Source organism: Lissotriton vulgaris, chromosome 6, assembly GCF_964263255.1.
Source record: "Lissotriton vulgaris chromosome 6, aLisVul1.2, whole genome shotgun sequence".
Classification (NCBI taxonomy): domain Eukaryota; kingdom Metazoa; phylum Chordata; class Amphibia; order Caudata; family Salamandridae; genus Lissotriton; species Lissotriton vulgaris.
Window position 1 is genome coordinate 1,668,734,953 of NC_141694.1, and position 9,501 is coordinate 1,668,744,453.

At 41.5% G+C, this 9,501-nt stretch overlaps 1 protein-coding gene across 3 annotated transcripts in view; it reads left to right on the top strand.

The window, feature by feature from the left end:
* The window catches only part of RCOR3 (REST corepressor 3), a 302,941-nt gene that overhangs the window by 93,273 nt on the left and 200,167 nt on the right, over positions 1 to 9,501 (top strand). For all 3 annotated transcript variants that reach the window (XM_086927837.1, XM_086927839.1, XM_086927838.1), the window contains one exon: positions 6,733 to 6,857. In XM_086927837.1, coding sequence (XP_086783963.1) covers positions 6,733 to 6,857 — 125 coding nt within the window. The remainder of the gene's footprint in view (positions 1 to 6,732; positions 6,858 to 9,501) is intronic.

Here is a 9,501-nt window from a genome sequence, read left to right on the forward strand (position 1 = left end):
GAATGACCCAGACGAGTCTGTAATTTCTAGTCCCAAGTATGGAAATGGGGGTCTTTCACCTGTACCTCCGTGCCTAAAACTGGGGAACATTCATTTTAACACTTGCCTCAAAGGGTAACTATGCAGAGCCTGACTCAAAAAGGCACTGTGGGCTTGAAACTCACAACACAAGCCTCGCACAGCATTGACACAGGGCATAATTCACAAAGGTAGGATTACAGTGTTGTGCAAGTCTACGACTGTTTGCTAGTCACAAAGGTATTTTACTAGTAGTAAAATATCTTTGTACTATTAGGACTGTCCTATCTTTTTATGTGTAGTCGTAAACATACTACTGGTAAAATACATTTGTGAACAGCAAACAATCGTAAACTTACTGTACTTACTCACTGTAAGTTTACCTTGGTGAATCAGGCCCTCCAAAAGTTCAGTGATCAACAAGTGATTTTTCTTCAAAACAGAAAATGTCTTTAAATGCATACACAACTAAGGGCTAGATGCAAGTAAATAGTTTACCGATTCTAAAATACCGAATTTTATTGATTCTGTATTTTAGAATCGGTAAATCCTATGTAGGTAATTATTCGGTAAAAATTACCGAATTGTTAAGATTCGGTAATTACCGAATCAGTATTTACCGATTCGGTAATTGCCTTCATTCCTATGGAGGCCCATAGGAATGAATCGGAAAATTGGTAAATGATTCGGTAAATACCGAATCGGTAACTACCGATTCGTTATTTACCGAATCGGTAAATGTGCCCCCTACATAGGAAAAGTCTATTACCAGTCGGTATAGGACGATTTCGGCCGTTACCGACCGGTAATAGCATTCCTACATCTGGCCCTAAATACTATAATCAAAAAGACAAGTAGTTTCAAGCTTTGAAGTCGAATTTACACGCCTTGTAGATTACCGAGGGTTCAGATCACATTCCCTAAATACATTTCATAAAGGGCAACTAACCCTATACGTGTAGTCTGCTGCCATAATCGGTGAAGTACCATGTGACAGTTTGTGTTCCAGCTGGGTCTAATTATAACAACCAGCAATGACCATGTATGGGCCTACTGGAAAGTATGAAGCTTTTCTCAATGAAAAATGGTGTCTACAAGCTTTGTCTAGTCATTCTGATTGCAAATTGAGAGGCATGCAGTCTTTGTCACCACATTAAAATCAGAAAATTAAGCCTCTTGACCTTAACATGAACAGAAACAAGACCATGTGATCTTTGCCTAAAAAGAGACTCATTAAATACTTTATTATTAACTGTGGAGTTAAAAAAGGGCTCGAGTTATAACCCTCCTGTTTCATTTGTCAGAGAATGCACAATATAAAACCCACCTCTTTTGTAAAGCCCTCTTCCTAATTTATTTATCTCAGTATTCACAATGTACAACTCCTTCTTACTGTATTTGACAGAGGGTTTATAATGAAAAATCCCTTGCTGTTGATTTGTTAGTGAGTTCACAATGTAAAAGCCTTCCAATTATATTTGTAAGAGTTTACAATGTTATGCCACTGCCTATGGATTTTGGAAAGCATTAAACCCCCCCTTCCTATAACATTTTTCAGTGAGTTCACTACGCAAGACCCTTTTCTACTGTATTGGTCATGGAGTAACAACATGCAAAGATCCTCCCTCTGTGTTAGAAGTGGGTGGCATCTGCTCAAGAAAATGCTTGTCTAAGGGCCTTACCACCTGGTAGTAGCTAACTATCAATAAGGTCCCACTGGCTTTACCATATGTTTTTTACAAGAAATAATTTAAGGGTTGCTACCGTTGTCATAACCTTTCATAATAAACAGATCAGACCTGGGGCGTCTGATGTAACTATCCCCAATTACCCAATCAAGCCTACTGTCTTGATCATTGGGTTGTTACCATAGCCAACTCATGTGTAGTGTATTGAACATAACCTGTGCAGTATAACCACTTTCTTTCAGCAGAATCATACAACTTCTGTTGACATAAGATATATACATTGATCTTGTGTTAAATGGTGCCCCTTGGAAGGGTTTGAGGGCGCCCTTCACCACAGGGGCTGCAGTGCCATCTGTTACACTCCTGCAGTGTAAATATGTAAAAGTGCAGAGGTGCGCGTTGCGTGAGTCCAGGGCAAGTAGTGTGAACAAAAGATGAGATGTTGGATCAGGGTGAAGGGAGTGAGAGCTGTTTCCATGGGGATTGATTTTGTAAGTGAAATTGTCTTGCTGCAAATGTGCAGGTTAAGTAGTTCATTACTGTGCAGGGTGATAAATGTGAATGTGTGCATGATAAGAGGTGTATGTGTGTGTGCAGGGTAAGCTGCCAGCTTTTGTGATGTTAGGGGTGAGGGAGTTCAAGGTGAGAGGTTTGTGAGGGGTGTCAATGCAGTGTCATCAGTGTGAGTGTTGAGTGAGAGGAATGTGGGTGCAGCACAAGTGATGTCTGCAGAGTGAGTGATGGTGCAAGTTGGGTGTGCAGGGTGACCGAGAGCGAGTCAGTTCAGGATGAGAGGTGTGTGTGTGTGTGTGCTTGTGTGCAGGGTGATCAGTGTGTTAGTCCAATGAGTGGTGTATGGATGTGCAAGGTGATGTGTGTTTTTGCGGGGTGAGCGGTGTCTGTAGCAGGGTGAGCTGTGTGTCTGTGTACAGGAAGAGTGGAATGTGTGTGTAAGGGCGCTGTAGAGAAGAGGATGAGAGATGTGTGAGTAACTGGTAAGTGCACCATGAGCGGTTGGTGAGTACAGGATGAGCAGTCGTAAATGCAAGGAATGTGGTGGTCGAGTGCAAGGAGAGAGGTGCGTGAGTGGTGTGTTAGAGCGGAGTGAGCGATGTCTGAGTAGAGGGTGAGTGAGTGTCTTAAGAGAAATATGAGTGGTGTCTGAATGAAGGGTAGGCAGTGGGTGAGTATTGGGTGTGTGTTGTGTGTTAGTTTAATGAGCAGTGTGTGAGTGTTTAGGGTTAACAGTTAGTGTGCGGGTGAGGTGCGTGCGTGCGTGCAGAATGAACAGTCAGCATAATTGGTGTGTTTAGTGTGTGAGTACAGGATGACATGCATGAGGTTTGTGGGTGCAGGGCAAAGTTGTGTTAGAGTTGTCAGCATGCAAGAGAGCAATGTGGTGTTCAGGATGAGTGGTGCATAAGTGCTAGGAGGGATGGCAGTACAGGGGGAGAGGTGTCCAAGTGTAAGGAGGGTTGTGTGTGAGTGTGCAGGGCTAGTGGTGTGTTTCATGTTGATCGGTCAATGTGAGTGGTGAGTAATTGCAGGGTGAGAGATATTTGAGTACAAGTTGAGTACTGGGTGAGTTGTATGAGTGCAGTTTGAGAATTAAGGGAGTGTGCAGGATGAGGAGTGTTAATACAGAGGATGAATGATACATTAGTATGCTGGGTGAGATGTGTGTGTGTGTGTATGGTGATAATTGTTTGAGTGCAGGGTGAGCAGTCAGTGTGATTTCAGTGAGCAGAATATGAGTGTACAGCGTGAATAGTTTGTTAGTGAGCATTGTATGAATGTGCAGGGTGAACAATGTGTTTGTCTGCAGTGGGACCGATGTGTCTGTGTGCATGGAGAGTGGTGTGTATGTGAGTGTAGAGTGTATTTTGAGTACAGATTGAGAGGTCTGAGAACAGGGTGAGGGTTTATGGTTGGTTTTTTAATGCATTGTGAGCCGTCGGTGAGTGCAGTGCGAGTAGTAGGTGAGTGCAGCATGAGCAGTGTGAGGGTGCAGCTTGAGAGGTATGTGGGCAGGTGAATGCAGGGGGAGTGTCGTGTGAGTAGGACTGAGGTATGTGAGTGTCATTTGAGAAGTGTGTGAGCTAAGGGTGAGCAGTGTGTGTAATGTGAGTGGTGTGTTTTTGTGGAGGGGAGAGGTGATTGTTGTGTGAGTGTATGGTGTGTGTCAAAAGTGGGTGTGAAGAGTGAGCGATGAGTATGCAAGGCCAGTGATTTGTGACTGCAGGATGAGAGATGTGTATGCCGGTGATAAGTGTGTGAGCAGTCAGCATGAGTGGTGTGTTAGTGTGCGAGTGCAGGGTGAGAGGTATTGCAGAGTGAGCATTGTTCTTGTGTGCAAGGTGAGTGGTGCGTATGCCACTTGAAAAGTATGTGAGTGCAGTAGCGGTCAGTATGAGTGGGGTGATATTGTGTAAGTCAGGGTGAACGGTCAGTGTGAGTGCAGAGGTATGTGAGCAGATGGGCGAGGGTTGTGTAATGGGAGTGTGAGGTGTGAGTGCAATTTTAGAGGTGTGTGACCATACAGGGTGAGCAAATGTGTGAGTAGAGGGTGATCAGTGCATGTGCGTGTAAGGTGAGCAGTGTTTGAGAGCAGGGTGGGAGGTGGATGAGGGAAGGGTGAGAAGTGAGTGAATGCAGGGTGAGTGGTGTGTGTAAAGGTTGCAGTGAAAGAGTATAAGGTATATGGTGTCTCACCACATGGTAAATGCAGGGTGTATAGTGGGTGAACGGTGTATCACATGTCGGGTAGGCAGTTTGTGTGTGAGTGCAGAGTGAGAAAAGTGAAGGCTGAGTGTGCAGGTTGATGGGTATCTAAGGGAAAGGAAAGTGTTGCCTGTTTACAAAATGATGTCTGTCTGAATGCACAGTGAGCAGTGAATGAGTGTAGGGTGAACATTGTGTGTGTAAGTATAGCGTGAGCGGTGTTTTAGGTTGAATAGTGAGTGAGAGGAGTGCACGCAGGGTGAGCAGTCAGCAAAAGTGGTGTTATGGTGGTACGGATGATAAATTATTGAGCAATGTATGAGGGCAGGGCGAGTGGTGTGTGTGTAGGGTGCAGTGCAAGATTGCAGCATATGTAATGCATGACAAAATGGTAAGTGCAGGGTGAATGGTAGGTATTAGTATATCGGAGGCAGTTCGTGAGTACAAGGTGAATGTTGTGCCTGTGATTGCAGGGTGAGTATTGTGTCTGTAGAAGTGCAGGGTGAGAGGTGTGTCCATGTGAATGTAGAGTTCGCTGCATGCTTTTGTGAGTTCAAGGTAACCAATATATATATATATATATATATATATATATATATATATATATATATATATATATATATATATAGTGTGATCAAGAGTACCAGCTACTCGAAACACGTCGCCAGGAAGGTATCAAATAAAGCAACATCTTGCCTGAAGCCGTGGGGTCTGTCTCCTTCTTTCGCCGCGCCGTTGATGTGGAGGTCAGAGGATTTTTTCTTTATAAGTAGATGAGCACAGCTGCTTCCTAGCACACAGATGTACTTTTTAGTTGTAATGCAGAGAAGATGTAGCCTTATGGCTAGAGCGGTCGACCTCGAAGTTGGGGAGCCGGGTTCGAGTCTCGGCAACGACGCTCAACGTCCTGTGATTCTGGGCAAATCGCTTAGTTTCCCCGCGCCTAACAAAAAACAAATGAGAGTGTCCTCTGTAATGAAAATGGTGCTCATGTAAAGCGGTCTGATACCCGGGTCTAGTTTGCGCTAAATAAAACTCTCCCAAAAAAATGCACCTCACATAGAAAATTAGTTTTACTGGCGCAAAAAGGTAATATTGATTATGAATTACTGTAGCTAGAGAATATAGTTTAAACACACGAGTGACAAATGAAAAGCATTGGCAAAGTATTGCCCCACCGGCCCTGGCACTGAAGTGCACTTCTCTTTAAGTAGATGTGCACAAATAACCTGGCAAAAATCCATCCTTCACAGTGCCAGAGACCCAATGGATGAAGTGGGCCAACGCATTGCCCATGCTGGGGTTGATGTTGGAATCAGATAAGCGGACCAATGGATAGAGGGCGGACCTGATATTTATATACGTATGTATTATTAATTATTATTGCTTTAGTACAGGAGACTGGCTATGTAACTAAAGCGGTCTCTTGCCAGATTTAGAAATCAGCTGCTTATCTTTTTGAACTTTTGAGCAGCAAATATCAACATATTTCACTTTGATAGTAATGTGCCGTTCTTGCATCATGCTATTTACATTAATGTACCTATAATGCTTTTAGCCCTTCTCATATACTAATCGTAAAAAACTTTAAAAGTGGCGTGAGCCCAGACCTTTTTATTATTTTGATGAAATAATATATGTTATATACTTACGTATAAGTACTTTCAGCCAGTCCTCTTCATCCGATGGTTTGTTATTATGGCATTCACATTTTTCTTCAGCCCACTACATCATACAGCACGAGGCAATAAGTAAGCCCTCTTTAGCCATTGGCTAACTTCACAGTGAGTGACAGCATTCCTCCCTTTCTTTCACAAAGAGTACATCTGCACACAAAGTAGTTCACTTGTGTCCCAAGGGCTACTATGGCAATGTATGCTTTCTGAGACCGAAGTAATATGTTGGCTTTTAGAGTGATATGAGCCCAACAGTCTCCACAACAGTAAAGTTTGATGAAAATCGTGACAAAACAAACAAGCAAAGGGCAAATAAGTCAAAAGGCTGGCCGCGAACACCAGACTTACTGGTTTTGATAATGTAGATCTGGTGTTTGGTGTTGTATAATTTGAAGCTCTATAAATGTGGATATGTTTACTGTCCAGAAGACTGATGCAGTTCTGTATAACTAATGGTCACCTTTCTCAGGATACATATTATTTATTTAGAGACTTGCGTATTTCTATGTCTATCAAAATCACTCATGTCAAAAGCCTATTGCTTGTAGAATGGATTCATATTGTATTCATATAAAATTGATTTGATAACCAGAAACAGATTTTTACTAATTGTATTTAAATGATTTTAGCTTCCTGATAAGACTATTGCAAGTCTTGTTAAATACTACTATTCTTGGAAAAAAACACGAAGTAGGACAAGTTTGATGGATCGACAGGCTCGAAAATTGGCTATTAAGAATAATCCAGGTGACAGGTAAGTTATATTTAGAAGCAATGACTACAGACATAAATCTATATCCTGTTAGAATCAAGGTATCAATTTACTTTTAGTTTAATCTGGTCTTGTTAACATTAGAAAAACTTGGCCCAGATAGATCATTCATTTGCAGTACCACCAACTTCTATGTTTAAGATTCAGTAATCTAATTTGTTTTAAAAAGTGTGCAACATGTCCATGTCTAGATCCTTAACATTAGCTCGGACATGTTTCTTTTTTAATCCAAACTGTATAATATTACGATGTGCTGATGGTCCAATTTAATACAGAAGAAATCCAAAATGTGAATGGTTGTATGGTTGTGTGTTTGTGAAGATTACAGCAAAGACTGTAGATTAAACTCGTACAAGACAATAGTTATTAGCAATGAAAATTTGGTACGGTAGACCCATCAAATATTTAAAAAGATGTTACTTTCATTATATGATTGTCACAAATATATGCTGAATTTGCAGTGCTCATCTCCTTGCTACAGGAATGTATATATGAAAAGGACATTAGTTTAACGTCAGGAATCCAGTAGAGATGGCCATGCACTGGTAACAATAAATAAGTTCCAGATCTAGATATATGAGGTATTGGAGCCCAATATTCACTTTTTTCTATATTTGAGTCCATCCACGAAACAAGAAGAAGACCAGTGGATATCAACAGCACTCTTTATCAGTTGACTGTCCTGTCTCACAATTTTGTGTGAAGTACTTCAAGGCCATTCTTATATTATTAGAAGTTCTGTAGCTGAGAGCATCAAGAATCTAGTTTAGCAATTAGAGTGAGAAGGCTTAAAGATACCTGATTACAGCATGCACTCCATGACAGATTCTGTCTAGCCCACCAAGACAAAGGAACATATACTAAATATACCACTTGACTTGCCGGAAGCTGCTAGAGTGTTGTGTTTTTCATTTAAAGCATGTTACACCCTGCAAACGAGCAGTCGATGGAAATGGACAAGAATATATTTCCATGGTGTCCCTTTTTACCCCTGACAAACCAAAGATCATGGCCCAGTGCCCAGGACTCAAGCTGCAAGGGTAGACTTTAAAAATGTACGTTATGCCTTCTATAGGCTTGTGGATGCATCATGCAAAGACTCTGCATGGTTCCCAAACACATTTTTGCTTCTATTCTGCCTAGTAAAAGCTCTAGATAAAATTGGCTGTGCAAGTTCTAGAGCTGGCACAGTCGATATGGAAGACACCTACTGCATCGCCACTGTTAACCGAAAAAAACTGATTGCACACATGTTGCTCCAGTGGTAGATGCAGTCAACACGGCATGTAGCCCTTTATTATGGTCGTACATAGTATGGGATGCTCTGCAAAGAGCCAAAGATCCAGCTACTATTATGAATAGAAAGGCTAAATTCAGAGAAGCCAAAATGACCATGTGAAGGCTATGGTCCTGCCATACTGACATGTTACAGTTAGCCACTTTACACTTTTTGGAGCATTTGTCCAATCAAATAGTTTTTCCATGACCAGGTGATGTCTACCAGTTGTAAGCACTGTACTGTACTGTTTTAGCCATTCTACTGAAATTCTTTGTACCAGCCACTACCTAGCTCATTAATGTCAGGCACGCTCAGCTTTTCTACGGGCTACCACATCGAAGCATTCACTTCTTTATGTTTGAAATCATCCCTTCTACTTCTCTGAATGGAGGTGTTGCTGGTTTCTACTGACAGCACTGCCATGATTTTTGTCAAAGCAAAGAGGAGGCACTCTTCTCTTTGTTCCCTGCTGGTTGCACTAACATCTTGAATTGAGGTTAGGTCACATCATTTCCTGTATTGTCAGTTCCAGTATGTAAACATAGACAAATTGAAGAAATATCCAGCAGCCTCTTCTCTTGCCCCATATTAATGGAAGGCGAATCCTCCATAATTGGATCTGGGTTGATATTTCTAAAAATGGCATATCTTTGACTATACTAGATTCAGGAACACTTTTTACAAAGAGACAACATTTTGATCTCTCTCTTTCACCAGTCTAAATAGAATACAAAATAAAGTTAACGATAAAACTGTTTCTGTTAAGGGAGTACAGTACCAAATCATGACATTACAAGGAGCGTGGTACTGGGAATTTATATAGGTGTATGCGCGGAAATGTAGATGTAAATGTAGATCCCTACCCATCGTTCAGGCTGGCAGAAAGAAAATGCGTTCGAGAAAGTGGGCAGTAGGACGAGAAATGCAAGTTGCAAGAACATGAACGGAACTAAAGGCATTGCCTCTAAAAGATTTGCATAATCTCCTGAAAGGAGGTCACAATTCAGATGTACACTGGTGTATGCCCTGCCAATTTATGGATGATACTAAAGAATGCAAGGCATTTTTATGAGTATAAGGGCAAGATGCTAAGGTGATCTTTATAACTGGCAGAGAAGATTAAGCTGGGAACCTTTGGCTTTGCCTGATACATTATCCCACAGTGCATTGTCTTTGCTCTTTGTACTATAGCAGAGACCTTCAGAAGCTCTCCTTATCAGGATGGTTGGGCCACATAGCTTTCATTGTCAGCATAGGCATATGTAATATTTAAAGGACTTGCTTCAGTATCGGAAAATGTGTAATTTTGATCCAAGAACAGGATGTGGGTGTACCTTATCCCATCCT